This window comes from Elephas maximus, chromosome 10, assembly GCF_024166365.1.
Source record: "Elephas maximus indicus isolate mEleMax1 chromosome 10, mEleMax1 primary haplotype, whole genome shotgun sequence".
Lineage (NCBI taxonomy): Eukaryota > Metazoa > Chordata > Mammalia > Proboscidea > Elephantidae > Elephas > Elephas maximus.
Window position 1 is genome coordinate 57,597,565 of NC_064828.1, and position 18,213 is coordinate 57,615,777.

The 18,213-nt window shown below is 35.7% G+C and overlaps 1 protein-coding gene across 3 annotated transcripts in view; it reads left to right on the top strand.

Annotated features, from left to right (window-relative positions):
- Positions 1 to 18,213, top strand: part of FANCM (FA complementation group M) — a 66,387-nt gene that overhangs the window by 34,564 nt on the left and 13,610 nt on the right. For 2 of the 3 annotated variants that reach the window (XR_007519039.1, XM_049899208.1), the window contains exons 15-20: positions 3,721 to 3,812; positions 3,916 to 3,984; positions 7,667 to 7,795; positions 8,497 to 8,650; positions 10,780 to 10,883; positions 12,011 to 12,574. Coding sequence is in view for 2 of the 3 variants with exons in the window: in XM_049899208.1 (XP_049755165.1) it covers positions 3,721 to 3,812; positions 3,916 to 3,984; positions 7,667 to 7,795; positions 8,497 to 8,650; positions 10,780 to 10,883; positions 12,011 to 12,574 (1,112 nt within the window). In the remaining variant the exon portion in view is untranslated. Of the gene's footprint in view, positions 1 to 3,720; positions 3,813 to 3,915; positions 3,985 to 7,666; positions 7,796 to 8,467; positions 8,651 to 10,779; positions 10,884 to 12,010; positions 12,575 to 18,213 lie in introns of those variants that run through there. The other variant, XM_049899209.1, reaches the window with a different exon arrangement.

Below are 18,213 nucleotides of genomic sequence, written 5' to 3' on the forward strand. Positions count from 1 at the left end.
CTGCTTCCATGGACATTCATTGTGGATTCAAGTAAAATGAACTCCTTTACAACTTCAGTCTTTTCTCCGTTTAACATGATGTTGCTTATTGGTTCAGTTTTTTTTTTTTTTTGTATACACACGTATATATAAAATATATAAAGTAGTTCATTAAAAAAGACTCCCGAGATGAGTTGGTTACTATAATTGAGCACTACGTTTAACTCTGACTTCCTTAGAAGGTAATGAAAAAGGAAAAACTAGTTGGATTATATAATGCCTATCTGCAAAAAGGAATCATTCATATTTATCCGTCAGAGTACATATTTTACTGGCACAGAGTGTGAAGAGAAATTTACTATGTGAGTTTATTTTTGTTATCTCTTGCTGCATAAAAAAATAAGGAACTCTGGTCATACAGTGGTTAAGTGTTTACCTGCTAACTGAAAGGTCAGCGGTTAGAACCCACCAGCTGCTCCGAGGTATAAAGATGTGACAGTCTGTTTCCGTAAAGATGGCAACCTTGGAAACCCTATGGGGCAGTTCTACTCTGTCCTATAGGGTCGTTATGAGTCAGAATCGACTTGAAGGCAGTGGGTTGCATAACAAATTACTCCAGAAAACTTAGTGGCTTAAAATAACAAACATGTATCTCATAGTTTTTGTAGGTCAGGAATTCAGGAGTTGATTAATTGGGTGGTCTGGCTCAGGATTTCTTGTGAGGTTGCAGTGAAAATTTTGACCGGGGCTTCAGTAATCTGAAAGCTTGACTGGGCAAGGAAAATCCGTTTTCAAGATGGCTCGTTCAAAAGAAGGGGAATGGGTGGCACACAGGAATTACGGGTCCATAACAGTTCTGAAATACAGCAGGGCAGAGATCGGATGTTCCTTGATTAGGACTTAAGGCCTAGAAATAATCCGTAGCTCTTAACTCTGTTCTCTGGACGCTTGCTCATGCCTTCTGAATAATATATATATATTTTTCCCCCTAACAGGTAGGACCTGTGGTGTTTTCCCAGCCTGCTTCCTTTTTGCAGATATTTGGGGGTCCAGAGTTCTTTTTCAGGTTGTACTTTTTCTGTTCCTTTCAGCTGTAGCTGTGTCTCTTAAATCTTAGTTGGTCTTCTGTGAATCTTATTGGCATTCATTCTGTTAGACAGTGGCCATCACCACAGATCTTTTGGAGGTAAGTCCTTCTTTTCCCTGGGTTTCTGCTGGATGTCTAGAGACAACATCTTTAATTTGAGCTTCTTAGAGGCCTGTTGTTTGATTGAGAGGATCTGTGAGGAACATCCCAAAAATATGTAGAGGGGCTTTTGTCTTGACTGAATGGTACTCTGAGGTACCACCTTTGATCTTTCTGAAGTCTTAACCAAGAATTTACAACTATCCCTTAGCTTCATCCTTAGACAGTGTTTTCTTAGCAGGCCTCTGGATTTATCTTTGTTTGGAAGCCATTTCTTAATTTTAGCATTGTTTGCCATTTGGCGAGGCAGAGAATTTTCAAAACTTGCAACTCCCAAGTTTTTCATGTTTAATTGCCCTTTCTTTAGTTTATCCCTCTCCTTTTGCATTTTACTATGACAAGAAAAAGCAACCAGATGATATCTTAAACCTTTTGTCTGGAAGTGTCCATAATTAGATCATGTCATTCATTAGGCACACTTTCTGCTTTCTTTGCTACTGTAGTGTTGCTAAACTTTCTGGCACTACATAAAGGATTACCTTTCTTCCAGCTACCAATAAGATTCCTTATTTTCCTTTAAGTTCTCACCCACAGCTTCCTCAGCAGTCATTAATCTTCTACAGTTTCTTTGAAGCTTTTAAAGCTTTCATTAAAGCTTACCTTGTAAGTCCTTTCATCTTTTGCTAATAATCTAGTTCCAAAAGTATTTCCACTGTTTAGGTTTCTGTTATGCCAACTCCTTATTTCCAGGTATCAAAATCTATTATTTATCTATTGCTGCATAACTAGTTACCCCCAAAACCTGTGATTTAAAACAACAAATGTTTGTTATCTCATAGTTTCTGTGATGAGGAATTGAAGAGTGGCTTAACTGAATGGTTTTGCCTCAAGATATTTCATGAGGTCGCAGTCAAAATGTTGGCCAGGGCTTCAGTCAGCTGGAGGTTTGCGTTGAACTGGAGGATCTGCTTCTGAGATGGCTCACTCACATTGCTGTTCCTAGGAGGCCTCCTTTTCTTGCCATGTGGGCCTCTTCATCGAGTTATCTGATATGTCCTTACAACATAAGCAGCTGTTTTCCCCAAGAGCAGGTGATCTGAGAGAGAGCAAGGATGAGCCCATGATACCTTTTATGATCTAGACTCCAAGTTAACACAATATCTCTTTTACTATATTCTATTAGGAGCAAGTCACTGAATCTTGCCTACAATCAAAGGGAGAAGAATTAACGCTCTACTTTTTGAGAGGAGGAGTATCAGAATTCGTGAACATATTTTGAAACTGCTGCAGGGCTCTTATATAGAAGACTTGTTGCAAAATTGATTGTGTCTTCAATTAAAATTTTATGAAAATGCAGAAGTAGAGCTTGGATTAAGTACTTGAAAATTTGAAGTATTTTATTTCATACATGAGGGTTTTGTTTTTAACATCTGCTTTCCCTCTGTTAATTACAACAGAACTACACATTTGTCTTAGTCGTCTAGTGTTGGTATAACAGAAATACTGCAAGTAGATGTCTTTAACAAAGAGAGGTTTATTCTGTCACAGTACAGTAGGCTAGAATTCCGAATTCAGGTCGCCGGCTCCAGGGGAAGGCTTTTTCTCTCTTGCTGGCTCTGGAGGAAGGTCCTTCTCATCAGTCTTCCCTTGGACTGGAAGCTTCTCTGCAAAGGGACCTTGGGTCCAAAGGAAACACTCTGCTCTCAGTGTTGCTTTCTTGGTGGTATGAGGTCCCTCGGTCTCTCTGCTCGCTTCTTTCTTTTATATCTGAAAAGAGATTGGCTTAAGACACTATCTAGTAGATCTCATCAATGTAACGGCCGATAATCCATCTTACTGCATCATAGTGATAGGGTTTACAACACATAGGGAAATCACATGAGTGATAAAATGGCAGACAATCATACAGTATTGGAACTCATGATCTAGTGAAGCTGACAGATATTTTGGGGGGACACAATTCAATCCATGACAATATTCATTACAAAAATCTAGGAAAACCCAGAAATGTGGAGAAGAAAATAAAAACTCCTATAATCCCACCATATAGATACAACCTCCATTAACATTTTGGTGAATATCTTTGCAATTTTTATTTCATGCTTGTGTATAAATGAAAAAGGATCTTTTCATATATTGTTTTGTAGCCTTCATTTTCATGTTTTAACTCCTCCAACTAGGAAAGAGATAAAACAGAGTAGAAGGGAGACTGTAGTAGATTTTAGAGATGAATTCTGGAACTGTTGATCAATAAAATTGCATTTTGCATTCTTCTGACCTCTTTTTATTTAATTTATAAAATTGTATCTGAGTCAAATATGTGTTTATTAGCAACATTTTTGTGTCTTATCTTCCTCACTGGTACTGTTTTATTTTTCTGTATCTTCTCATTCTGACTTTTTGATAAGACTTCTGACCAATTCTTTTTTGAGAGTGAATAAATGTTGAGATTGTCAGAAATGATTCTTAATGTAGCCATCAATAAAATAGATCATTGTTACTGGATAAATTTAAATCTGCTAACCAAGTTCATTGTTTGTTTTTATAAATTATAGAACAAGTATTAACAAGTAGTGAAAGTGAAGATGATGAAATTTTCCAAAGAAAAAGTAAGAAAACAAAAAGAAATGTTTTAAAATCCCCTGAGGTGAGTCATTCAATAATCATATTAATGTGATCATATGAAAGGCTTTTTTTTTTATTTTGAAGACTTTTTGCTATCTTTTACTTAATTTATCTACTTTATCTAGGATCAGAAAAATAGTGAAGTTGATTCTCCACTTCATGCTGTTAAAAAGCGCAGAGTTCCTCTAAACAGAGTGAGTAAATAACAGATAATACATAGCAACTCAGATGCCTTTGAAATAAATATTTCAAGGAAAATATATGTATAGGTGAGCATAGGTATATTTGATATTAGAAAAATAGAGTAATGCACATGTCATTGGTATTTCTATTTTTGTTAGTTTTCAGAGATTTATTTTCACAGAAAACTTTTCTAAGTGCAGTAAATACAAATGTTAAATTTTTATACTGCCTTCAAAAGCTATCAACTCTTCAGCAAACTTTCATTAGGTACCTACCATATGCCTACTGTATTAGATGCTGGGGATACTGTAAAAAATATACCCTGGTCTTAAGTAATGTAATAAGAGAAAATGTTGAATAATTTCCAAGAGTTTGAAACAAAGTTAAAACAATCTAGAGATTTATTGGTAAATCATGCAGTTTCGAATTAGACAATACACAGCCCGAGACTGGGTGTCGCACCTGAGATAAGGCAGTATGGGCTATTTATAGTCCAAGGAACAAGAAAAGGTTTTGATGAGCCTTATGAATATTCATCAAAATGTCTTTTGAAATCCTTTCTTCCTCAGAATTGCTTTTGGCTAAGAAGACAAATGATGCAGGCATGAGGGGTCAGCTTCTCTGGAATGTAGAGCTATTCTAAGAGGGTTTGTTACACATAAACCTAAACAAGCTAGTTATTATCTCTAAGGTTTAGGTTATTTATTATTTTAAACATTTGCCCTATGAGACCAGGTTTTGCCATATTCTGCAAACTTGACAGAAATGTTGTCTTCATTTTCCACATTTTGTTTTAGTCTCAGCATAGATTTCTAGCCTCCACAAGAGATAGGTATGTAAACAGATGATTTGAGTATAACTTTTTAGGTTGAGTGATAAGAAAAGGTAAACCCTCAGCCTACACCTTGGAAGTTCTGGCAGGCTTCTTGAAGATAATACCTTAGTAATGTCTTAAAGTGCATGTGGTGTGTCAGCAAAGTAGGAGACAAGAAGGCATTTTCAACACAATAAACAGCTTAAAGAGTGACACAGTATGGGAAACAGCATTTGTATATTACGGTATTTTTATACAAATAACGTGTGTGATTCTTTTTGTGGCAATGCTCCCCGCGCCCCCCCCCCCGGTATTTTTGTAAGCGCACTATGCTAATTTTTTTTTACATGTTGCTGTAAAAAAATAGCATAGTGCACTTATGAAAATATCTGAGGTGGGAAGAGGGCACAGTTGGCAAAAAAGTCTAACATGCACTTTACATTTGCATGAAAATATGCTATTGGTTGTAAAGACAGAGTGTCGGACAGTAAAATTGGAGAAAAAGTTTGGGTTGGTTTCTGGAAGGCCTTTTTGTATTTGATTGAATGGGTTTGGAAGAAGGAAAGGAAAAAGTGCAGGATGACTCTCTGGTTTTTGGCTTGGGCTGTTTGGTAAATGTGTCACAAACTTAGAGAAGACAAGGAAGAGATGGTAAGTTCCGTGTTGAACAGGTCCTAATGGAATAGTAAAGTGAGTCTCTGGCAGGCATTTGACTATGGGAATCTGAAGCTGCAGGAGGTGTGGGTCTTAAGGTTAATGATACTCATTTGGTTGCCGTCAGCTTAGGTGATAGCTAAAGTTTGAGACTAGGAAACTCTTTGTGTTTTTAATTTTCTAATACATTCTAGGATAATTTGTGCAGAATAAATTAAAAATATAATTGGTTTATATTAACTTTGTATACTCAGAAAACTTCACTAGAAAAATTGCTTTAACTTGCTCCCTTAGTTAGAATATCCTATTGCCTAATTATACTCTCTTCTTCACCCTCATTTCTGTTGAGTCAGTTCCAACTCATAGTGACCCTATAAGACAGAGATAGAACTGCCTCATAGGGTTTCTCAGGTTATAATCTTTATGGGAGCAGACTGCCACATCTTTCTTCTGCAGAGTGGCTGGTGGGTTCAAATCACCAACCTTTCAGTTAGCAGCCAAGTGCTTTAACCACTGCACCACCAGAACTCCTTGCCTAATTATAAGTGAATTAATGTATTGATACAGCTTAAGATCAATGCATTTTAAACTAAAATTATTTGTGTTAAATTATTTTGATAGGTTTTATATTATTCTGTTAGAGTTATAATGGTAGGCCTCATAGTCAAAATTTGTTATTTGTTATTTTTGATTTCTTGGTTTGAAAGGATTTTTGCATTTTTGGACTGATTTTTTTTTTTTTTAAGTTTTTATTGTGCTTTCAGTGAAAGTTTACAAATCAAGTCAGTCTTTTATACAAAAACTCATACACACCTGCTTTCCCCCTAATGAAACAGCACACTCTTCTTCTCCATCCTGTATTCCCTGTGTCCATTCAACCAGCTCCTGTCCCCCTCTGTCTTCTCATCTCCCTCCAGGAAGGAGATACCAGCATAGTCTCAGTTGTCCACCTGATCCAAGAAGTTCACTCCTCACCGGCATCCCTCTCCAACCCATTGATTTTTGGACTGATTTTGATGGCCAAATTTGCAGACTGAAACAGTTATTTTCTATGAAGCCCTTGAGGATTTTCTAAAGGAAGCACTTAAACTAAAAATACAAAATGCCATTAGACTGGCCACCACCAATGATGACCCTGACAGGGAACACAACAGAGTCCCTGATGGAGCAGAAGAGTGTGGACCAGAACTCAAATACATGTAAAAAGATCAGACTTACTGGTCTGACTGAGACTGGAGGAACCCCTGAAGCCATGGTCCCCAAATACTCTGTTAACCCAGAACTAAAACCATTTCCAAAGCCCACTCTTCAGATGAAGATTAGACTGGACTATTGGAAACCCTGGTGGTATAGTGATTAAGTGCTACAGCTGTTAACCAAAGGGTCATCGGTTCAAATCTGCCAGGAGCTCCTTGGAAACTCTATGGGGCAGTTCTACTCTGTCCGATAGGGTCGCCATGAGTCAGAATTGACTCGATGGCACTGGTTTTTTTTTTTTATAGGGTCACTATGAGTAGGAATCAACTCGATGTCAATGGGTTTGGGTTTTTTTTTTTTTTGGTTATAAACCATAAAATGATACTCATGAATAATGTGCTTATTAGATCAGGCAAATACCCAAGTCCAAATGGGCAGCTCCATTCCTGAGGCAGGATGAGAAGGTAGGAAGGGACAGGAACTGGTTGGATGGATATGGGAAACCAGGGGTGGAAAGGGGTAGCGTGCTGTGACGTTATATGTATTGCAACGTGTCACCTAACAATATGTGTGTAAATTTTTGTATGAGAAATTAACTTGAGCTGTAAACCTTCACCTAAAGCACAATTATAAAAAAAAAAAAGTAACATGACACACAGACACAAAATATTTTCCTAAGCAAAAAATAAAAGAATTATTTCATAATTAAAAATGCCATTAGATATGTATAGGTGTGTGCATGTATGTATTTGTTTGAGATAATACTAAATTAGGAAATATTTCCTAATTTAGTATTTTAGTTTAGAGTATTACCTAACTTAATGGTTTTTAAATTCATATGTATTATATATATATAATGTGGTTCTGAGTTGTGAGAGGAATTTTATTGATCTAAGAAGAAAATGTTGGGCCAAATACTCAACAAAGAAGAAATGAAAGAAAAAAAACAACTCTTGAGAAATACACTAAGATACAACAACCCAATTATTTTTTTCTTACGCAAGAATTTTTTTGAATTATTATTATAGTCAGAATTATCATCTAGTGATGAGAGTGAGAATTTTCACAAACTACATCCATATTTAGAAGACTTCAAGGATTGTAACAAGAATTCAAAAAGAGGTGTCAAAGTTCAAAAAATACACAGCCACATAAAGGTAAACTTTTTCTAGTTTCTTAACAATATGTACTTATTTAATTAGTAAAGAACATTACATTTTATGTGGAAATTCTATTTCTCTATTTCTAAGCCTTATATATTTTCCTTATAGAAAAAAAGTTAAAAATATTTTGACCCCAATTTTGTCTTTTTACTGGAATTAAAATCTCATGGTTTGTTATTTTTTGTTTCTCTTTTGTGTCTTGAAACTTCTTCTTGCAGTGTCATACTGAATGATTCTGAAGAAATTTAAGTGTATTGAGAATTCATGTTTCAAATTAAAAAAATATAGGGGCAGAGATTTGAGGTTTAGAATGTTTTGCCTTTTACAGTCTATATTGTTTGTGTCATTCAGTCCTTGGAAAAGAATTCTCGGCATGTCTTATGCTGGTCAGTCTTTTTGTCGTGTAGTATTTTTCTTGGAAATAATTAATTAGTGGAAAGACTCGGGATTTTATGCTTATGAAAGGAAGATTCAGCTGACATGCTGACTTGTACTTTATTGTACTTACAATAGAATTAGCAGAAGTTTTAAATAAGTATGCTACTTTATCGTTTTGTCCTGAAGTTTTTTCTATTTTTACTATTTTTGGTCTTAAAAGCATTGACAAGAAATCAATGTTGCAGAAATATTTGCAATTATTTAAGGAAAATAAATTATTTTCTCCAGGATATCTTCATTTTCCTTGTTTGTCTTAGCGTGTAGCTAGGCAGTTTTTGGATGACGAAGCAGAACTTTCCCAAGAAGATGCCGAGTGTGCTTCATCAGATGAAGATGAGTCAGAAAATGAACAAGATTCCTCATTACTCGACTTCTTAAATGATGAGACTCAACTTTCACAGGCCATTAATGGTAAATGTTACAGTGATGCTTGCATTGTTTTTAAACTTTCAATACTTTGTGTGGTTCTATTTAAATATTCAGTTTTCCAAGAAACTGAACTTTAAAGGGAATTAAATTTGTGTGTGAGATATTTATTTGGTCATTTCCACTCAAATTCGGTAATATTTGCTTTCTTTTAGACTCAGTTGTTTATAGGCTTCTGCTAATTTGAATATTTCACTCCATAATGGCCTGGTCGGCTCTATGTCACATGTGCATTTAATGAACATGGAATGCCTTCTCTGTGCCTGGTACTATGTAAGGAGTTTGAGAAAGATATATCAGTGGAAAAAATGGACAGAAATCCCTGCCTTTATGAAGCTAGTGAAAAGAGACCAATGCACATAATAACTAAATCATTTGGCATGTTATAAGGTGAAAATTTTATAGGAAAAAATGAACATGATAAGGATTTCAAGTGACTGGAGTTGAGGGTATTGATAACGGACAGGTAGCAATTTTTAATAATGTGACTAGGGATAGGCCTCTTTGAGAAGTGATGGGGGGGTTAATGATGTAGATTGTGAAAACCAACTGAATCATAAAGCTAAAATGATTAAATTTACTAAGGGAGATCCGCTTTCAGAAAACACTATTTTAACTGTGTTTGAGCAGACCTTGTAGGCAGTGTGTTAAGAGGAGATGATTCAGATTAGGGCTAACAGAAGTGAGAGCGATTCTAATTGGCTCTTCACTATTCTGATTTTTCACACATCACGCTATTTATTCTGCTCTCCTAGTCCCTGTAGTGATTAAAAAAGCAAAGCTTTCCAAGGTCTAACTTTAAAGAAAAAAGGTTTTAGGGGCAAGATTCTCAGTACTATGTCTCTGATACTGATATGATTTTCAGAATAAACTTGATGTTTTGACTGTTTCAGAATAAATTTATCTTGGGTGTTCATTAACAGAAGTGGCTTTTGCAGGTTTACAGCATAATCTGGTGGAAGAATGTTAATGCAAAGATAACAGCCAGTGCAAAGCCCTGAGGCAGGAGCATACCTGGCAGGCCCAAGGCACTGCATTGTGACTGAAATTTAATGAGGGAAAAGGGGAGTAGTAGGAAATGAGATAAGAGACATAAAGGGTAGCCAGATCATGATCTGACACGTTTCAGTAAAATCACTCTAGCTTCTCTGTTGAGACTGACCTATAGGGAGATAAAGGTGGCAAAAGAGAGACCAATTAGAAAGCTGTTGCAGTAATTCAAGCGAGGAATGGTGGTGGCTTTTACGAATATGGTAGCAGGGAGATGATCAGAAAGATTGGATTCTGGATACTTTAGGCAAGAAAAGCCAACAGGATGTTCTGATGGGATAGAGAGAAAAAAATGGGCTTCAGCAACAAGAAGGATGTACTCGCTGTTATCCGATGTGGGGAAGGCTGCAGGTGGAACAATTTACATGGAGGATGGAGAGATCTGAAATTCTGTTTTAGACACAGTATGTTTGAAATGTGTAGGATTATAAAAAGCCTTTTTAAAAAAATTACCTCAAAATTCAGATTTTCTTTTCATGTTTCTTTTCTTAAGTACCCTTTGCTGTTGCTGTATCATAACTTTAAGATATCATAAGTGTCAAAAAATCTGTGTGTGTTGCGTTTTTTATTTGACTGAAAATTATGAAACATAACATACTGTTTGGCTGCTACCTTTAATGTTTTAGTGCGTGTTTTCTTTTATGTCTGAATTTCTTTCATTTTATTGAATGCTTTCTATAAACCAGTTACAGCCCTAAGTGCTTTATATATGTTTTATTTTTATGTTTAATCCCCATTTTCAGAGAAGAGATGTAACTGTAGCAAAGAGAGCTTAAATAAATTGCCCAAGATCACCCAGCAAGATGGTCTGATTTTAAAGGCAAAATAGCTAACTTTTTATTTTGATAATTGTTTTTAGACATCTTTCAATGAATTTTTAATACTTTTTATATAAAATGATTACATAAGGTTCGAATCATGTAAATTGTGGAATAAGCCAAAATTAAATAGTTTGCCAGTTTTCATTTAAGTAATTTTACTATTTTATTATACCTTAAAATTATAGATTACATCAAAGCTGGTTTGCTGTTTCACTCTCTTAAATTTTTATTATCTTTACACAGATTCTGAAATGAGAGCTGTTTATGTGAAATCTTTACGCAGTCCATTGATGAGCAATCGGTACAAAATGGTTCATAAGAAACATAACATAAACATTTTCTCACAGGTATGAACTATAGAAATATAATGGAGAATTTCTTGATGGTGATGTTGAAGTGTTCCTATTAATGAAGCCTCCATTTTGTTTCTAAAACTGGACTATCAGAGCTATTTTGGATAAGTCCTGCCCAGAAAGATAAGAGTCAAGAAGATAAACTAAATGAATTTTCAAGATCCCTTTTAGTCCTAATTTGTCAAATTATCCTGTCTTTAATTGAACGAGTTAGAATGTGCTATTAATTTTTTTCCAGTTAGAATACTTGTAAAGAAAGTGAATAGAATTTTATCATCTATAAGTTAAATTTTTGATTCTTATATGTTAACTATCTTGACAATTTAATTTTTTCATAAAAATATTATTCTAAAAATTACAGATTATCATTAATAGATAACATATTGATATTAGTATTGTTTTTTTATAAATTGCCACATTCAGCTTGGTAATATGGTCATTCATATCTCTGTATTTCCATTGTACTTTATTATATAGCAAGGTCCCTAGGTGGTATAAACAATTTGTGCTTGACTACTAACTGAAGTGGCATAGTGGTTCAGAGCTACGGCTGCTAATCAAAAGGTTGGCAGTTCAGATCCACCAAGCACTCCGGAAAACCTATGGGGCAGTTCTACTCTGTCTTCTAGGGACACTACGAATTGGAATCGACTCTACAGCAACGGGTTTGGTTTGGTTTTGGTTTACTACACAAAGTTTGGCGATTCAAACCTACACAGCAGTGCTGTGAAAGAAAGCCCTGGCTATCTGTTTCCACAGCTGAGAAAACGCTATGGAGCAGTTCTACTCTGTAACATATGGGCTCCGAGTAGAGTTGACCCAGTGGCAACAGATTATTATATAGCACTTATCACATTGTTTATTGATTATTGTTTACTTTTCTGGCTGCCTGCAGTAGATTGTAAATTCCTAGAGGGTAGATTATTCTTTTTGTTTATCCTCAAACTGCCTCTTTTCCTCTGTAAAAAATATACTCAGACTATATTAGTTGAACAAGTAACTAAATAAAGTATGGAAGATAAATACTAGTGAAGGTCTTATGCACTTGAAAGGATATGTTAAATGCATGTTGATTATATGAGAAGAAATTTAAAATACTCTTACCTATATTTTTCCTGTAGATTCCTGAGCAAGATGAAACGTATTTGGAGGACAGTTTTTGTGTTGATGAAGAAGAGTCTTGTAAAAGCCAATCAGGTGAAGAAGAAGTGTGTGTTGATTTTAACTTAATAACTGAAGATTGCTTTGCAAATGGAAGTAAAAAATATAAGACTAGGCGTGCAGTAATGCTAAAACAAATGAAGATCCAACAAAATTGTGCACTTTCTAAAAAGAAATTTTCCAGAATTATTTTACCAGATGATTCAAGCGAGGAGGAAAATAATGTAAATAAGAAAAGAGATTTCAATACTGTGGTTAACCCAACCACTGTTAACAAGAATGAACAACAGGACCATTGTTTGAATTTAGCACCTTCTGGGTCATTGTTGCAGTCCAAGGTCCATTCTAATCCAATTGTTAATCAATCACCCAAGCAGATACAAAAGACACCACTTAATCTAAAAGATACAGTTTCTGAAGTCTTGGACTTCAAGCCTCAGAGCCGTAATAAAATTGGATCTACTTCACCATCTTTCGCTATTGATTCACAGAAAGACTGTGGAAAATTTCCAGTTCAACTGAAGGTATGGATCAAATTAAGGAAAAAAGCTTTCATGTTTATCAAAAGTTTTTTTTTTTTTTAACTTTTTTGTTGAAAAACTAGTTCAAAGAAAAATTAGTGATGAAATTCTTTAAACAAGAAAATAGCGCACTAAATTATATGAATAATTCATAGGACGCTTAGGTTTTAATTTTTAAAAATGTGTCAATAACACTGTAAGGAAACCTGCTGATTTTATTTAAAAAGGACATGGAGAAAATGGGGCTTTCTGCAAGATAAAATTAACAAAAGTTATATGCTCAGAACTAGTTCTTCAATTAACTTTTTTCCCCCTCCATAAAGGCTTTCAGGTAAGTAATGCACTAATCTCATTGCTGGGGAGAAAGGGTGGGATGGGGGAGATACCAAATAGCTTTCCTTAAGTTTGTATTTCTAGAGTGGCTGCTAACTAGTCCAGTTTCCACCTTCTTCCTATTTTGTTACTCCTGAAAGAATCACTAAACCGCCTTTTCAGTTTTTAGGAATTTCTAGTTCCAGTAATTTTTTAAAAATAAGTTTTATTGTGCTTTAAGTGAAAGTTTACAAATCAAGTCAGTCTCTCACATAAAAACTTATATACACCTTGGTACATACTCCCAGTTACTTCCCCCCCCCCAATAGGACAGCCTGCTCCCTCCTTCCACTCTTCCTTTTCGTGTCCATTTTGCCAGCGTCTAAGCCCCTCTACCCTCCCATCTCCCCTCCAGGCAGGAGGTGCCAACATAGTCTCAAGTGTCCTCCTGATCCAAGTAGCTCACTCCTCACCAGCATCCCTCTCCTACCCATTGTTCAGTCCAATCCATGTCTGATGAGCTGGCTTCTGGAATGGTTCCTGTCCTGGGCCAACAGAAGGTCTGTGGGCCATGACCACCAGGGTCCTTCTAGTCTCAGTCAGACCATTAAGTCTGGTCTTATGAGAATTTGGGGGCTGCATCCCACTGTTCCTCTGCTCCCTCAGGGGTCCTCTGCTGTGTTTCCTATCAGGGCAGTCATCGGTTGTGGCCGGGCACCATCTAGATCTTCTGGTCTCAGGATAATAGTTCCAGTAATTTTGTTAAAATAGGGTTTAATTAAAGTCATAGTAATAGGAATCCCTTAACTGTAAATATTGGTTCATTCCCTCATCCAGTAGTGAGGCACAGACTTGTAGTTCTCTTTTATTCCCAGGGTGCTTCAGTGCACTCTGCCTTTATAACGTGCTCCACAGTGTCCACACAATGGACCTCTTCAAATGGGTGTTTCTGGTTCTAAATTATCCACAGCGTTTTTCTTTTTTTTGCAGTTATTTCTTAAAGTTGACTAGATTAAATCTTTATAATAAATTGGAGAATGAGAAAGTAGTTAATTTTTCTGAACCTCAATATTCTCATCTGTACTATAAAGATAATCCCAGGAATTAAGTTAGGTAATATGTAAACAATACCTTGAAAACCAGTAACCACTATCATTTTAAAGAATATTTCTACTTTGGTATGCTCTAACTCCTTATATATATATATATATATATAAAAAAAAAAATTATAGGTATAGGCTAATAATACTTTGAGGACTATGAAAAAGCATAAATAGATTTTAACTGAAACATGTCTTAGATTCATCTCACTTTGTATTAGGAGAGGAAAGAATTTGAGGTAAATTTGGACAAACAAAAAATAGACTAAATACCTTGTCAAAAACATTTAGATATTAAAAATATTAACATTTGCTTTGCCATTTATATTGCAAACAGTTTTCCTTGTCTGTCATTGCCTTTTTATTTTATTTATAGTGGTTTTGCCATATGAAAATATAACTTTTTATGCATCCACAATTGTTTTCTTTATAGTTTACTAAATATTTCCAGTATATTCTTTTGGTTATGTACTGTCCATTTCTTCCTTCCTTACATTTATTCTTTTTTGAAATTAAAGAGTGAGTATATTTAAAAAAAATTATTTCTGAGTAATTAGGACTCCTGTCTTTATGATGTAGAAAGCTAGAAAGAGTGCTGATCCATCCTTACAAGAAAAAGTCAGATAATCTACAAAATTATAACTTTCCTTGAAACTGTTACAAAGCTGAGGTTGCAGGGCAACTTATTAGCCTGATAGCTAAGGAACGACAGATTCTTCCAATGAGTGACTTGCTGATCTGGGCCAGTTACTGGGCACCGTGCCATCTGGTAAGAAGAATTCAGCTAAAACTTCAGTGAATTGCAAAAGAAAATGGACTAGTGTGAGAGAATAGAACCCTTGGAAGCTGCAGACACAAGAGGAATTCACAACCACCCACAGGCTTTTCTCCACAGATTAATCAGCTACACACAAGAAAGACTGAGGATCAGAGAAAGCCTCTCCTGGTGTAAGCCTGGGGTAAAGAACCAGCAGCTACTGTGGAAAAGGCACCAAACCTAACCTAGTTCTTTCTTTTCTATCTCCCTTATGGAGCAAAAGTCTTAAGTGGCTGAGGGAAAAACAGCAAACCCGGTAACTTTCAGGACATAGGTGAAGATCCTTTGCAGGAGAGGGAAGGGTAGAAGAAAAACAGCCTTCACACTTGAGGGAGGGGCAGGAAAACATTTTGGGCTCAGACCAGTAGAGATCCCCAATCACTGGGGGTAGGATCTCTGAGAAGGCCCTACCCCAGAGACCCAGGTGCTGTCCAAGACTGAGGCTGGACCAGGATAACAGAAAAAATCTCTCCCCTCCTCCACCCATAGCACTCCTTCCCACCAGGCTAGCAAGCACTGAATAATAAATAATCATCTATTGCTAGGGGAGGGAAGGAACAAGAGCATGGGAGAGAACCTCTCTGAGGTACAGGGTCATAGGGAAGGCCTAACGTTTTAGAAAAATCATCTGGCAACTCAGTCTGTAGCCTAAATACACAGTAAAACTAGAGGAATTTGAAGTCTCTGGTGTATCTCGAGTAATCATAGCAATAACAAAGACCAAGCACAACTCAACTTTTGAATAGATTGATTCAATCCAACATGTTAAAGACCTAGCAAAAGAAAAGACATACCTATTTCTGGGCATAAATATTTGCCTCAGTTACTACTGTCTCACATAAGATGTTTGGCTTTCAACCAAAAATTATGAGACACACAAAAGCAAAGGAAAAAGAAACTACACACTTTCAAGAACCAGACTCAGATATGACCCAGATGTTGGAATTAACAGGAAATTTAAAGTAACTATGATTAATATATTAAAGGCCCTACTGGAAAAGTTAGACAAACATGCATGAACAAATAGGATTTTATAAGAGAGATGGAGAAAGTAAAAAAGAACCAAGTGGAAATGCTAGAAATATTAAGAGAGGTAAAGAGAGAGACGATGAATGCTTTCAATAGGCTTCTTGGTAGACTCAACACAGCCAAGGAAACAACCAACAAGCTTGAAGCTAGGTCAATACCCGGTCTAAAACACAAAAGAAAGAGTGAAAAAACAGCAGAGCATTCAGGAACTGTGGGAGAGTATCTAACAGTCTAACATGTAATTGGAATTAAGGAGGAGCAAGAACAGGACAAAAGAAATATTTGAACAGATAATGGCAGAGAATTTCAAAAGTTAATGACAGATACCAAACAAACTTATTCAGACAGCTGACTGCTCTAAACCAAAGATAAAGAGAAAATCTTGAAGGCAGCTGGAGAAAAAAGACACATTACGTACAGAGCAAAGATAAGAATTACAGCAGACATCTCATCAGAGGAATGGAGTGATACCTTTAAAGTACTGAAAGAAAAAACGTTAACCCTGAATTCTATACCCAGTAAAAATATTTTTTCAAAAGTAAAGGGTAAATTAAAGATCTATATCTAATCTTTGTTAAGGTAATAAAAATTAACTCAGCATATGAGATAAATCATTACCATTATTTTAGAATTGTGCTGTATTTCATGGAAGTTGCATTTCCTAAGATTTATTGTTGGTGTCTACAAGGTGCAATGGTTAAGCGCTCTGCTGCTAACCAAAAGGTTGGCAGTTTGGATGCACCCAGCAGTTCCATGGGAAAAAGACCTTCGATCTCCTTTAAAGATTACAGCCTAGAAAACCTTGTGGGGCAGTTCTGCTCTGTCACACAGGGTCACTATGTGTTGAAATCGACTAGACAGCACCTTACAACAACAGTGAGTTTGTAGGAGTCTCCATCATATCTTTTTTTTTTTTTTAATTCCCTTGCCATTTATGCCTTTTTACAAACCATGCCTTTTATCATTTAGGTTTTCCACAGGCCTGATTTTGCTGATTGCAACCCCGTGGTGGTGTATAACCTTTATCTTCTGCAATTTTTTGTAAATCTAGATATAGAGGCTTAATTGTATTCTGTATTTTTTAATGTTGTTTTGTTTTTAAGATTACTTCATGGTATATTTCTCTATCAAGAGGCATATAGTCTGGTTGACTATCTTTTGTAATGCTAGAAGTTGTTAATTTTAAAGCAGAGATCCATTAATTCATTAAGGTTTCCATATAATGATATTCTAATTTCATCATTTTTCCTTTTATAAGGTGGAATACTTCTATAAAAAAAACTTCCCCTTGTCTACTATTTGGTTACGCAGTAGTTTTGTATAGGAAAAGCAGGACAGATACTTGGTTATTTCTCCTTATTAGTTTTAAAACAATGATTTTATTTACTAGCATCCTCCAACAGTTACTTTTGTTTTTTTAACATAATGAACTCATGGATTTAAACATAGTGTTTTTCATCTAATATAGTTTATTTTCTTTTCAGTGTTCAAGTTGTCCCAAATTTTGCCAGTGAGACCCTTTTCAAGGTGGCTTCTAAGTGCTTTTGACATGACCCTGTAGTCTTTGATAGTTTTTTTGCTATATAGTTTCATAAGATGTGCCAGGCCCATTTACACATTTCTTCTCTCAGTCTTGGAAGCAGCTATTTCTTCAAGTTATCTTAGTTCCTTTTAGTTGGAAATGGTATTTGGAGCCTACATTCTGAGTGCTAAGAGTGCTCAGTGTCTTTGCTGTGCAGTACGATAAGATACACCAGGCTTATCTTGAACATTCCCTACCCTAGCCCAGGAGCCATCTATTTCTCCAAGTTTTCCTGGTCCCTTTTAGTGGGAAATGGATTTTGGTGCTCTTTGATACTGGTTTGGGTTGTTATTTCTAGGCCTTTTTAGTGGCCAGAGCTAGAAAACATTTCTCTCTTTCTCTCTCTCTCTCTCTCTCTCTCTCTCTCTCACACACACACACACACACACGCACTCATTAAAGAAAATACAGCATGAGTTCATTTTGATATTTCAAACTTGGCAATACAGGGTTTTCACTTTACCACTTTAATCTTATATTTGAATCTCCTTTCTCCCATATTAATAATATCTGGAATAATACAATTAGAATATTACATAATTGTTTTATTCAGAAAACCACATATATCAGTTTCAGAATAACAGTACCATTGTTAAAATCAACAGTATGGTTACTGAAAACAGTTTAAACAATTTACGGTATTTTTGTGGCAGTTCTTTTTGTCTTTAAGTCATATCCCACTAGGGATATATAGTCAAATCACTTCTCTCTGGTTATGCTAATAACTGATACCCACAAAGGTTAATTTGTTTTTATTTTTAGAAATCCTTTTCAAATTAATTGTTTTGTATGACTCCAAGTT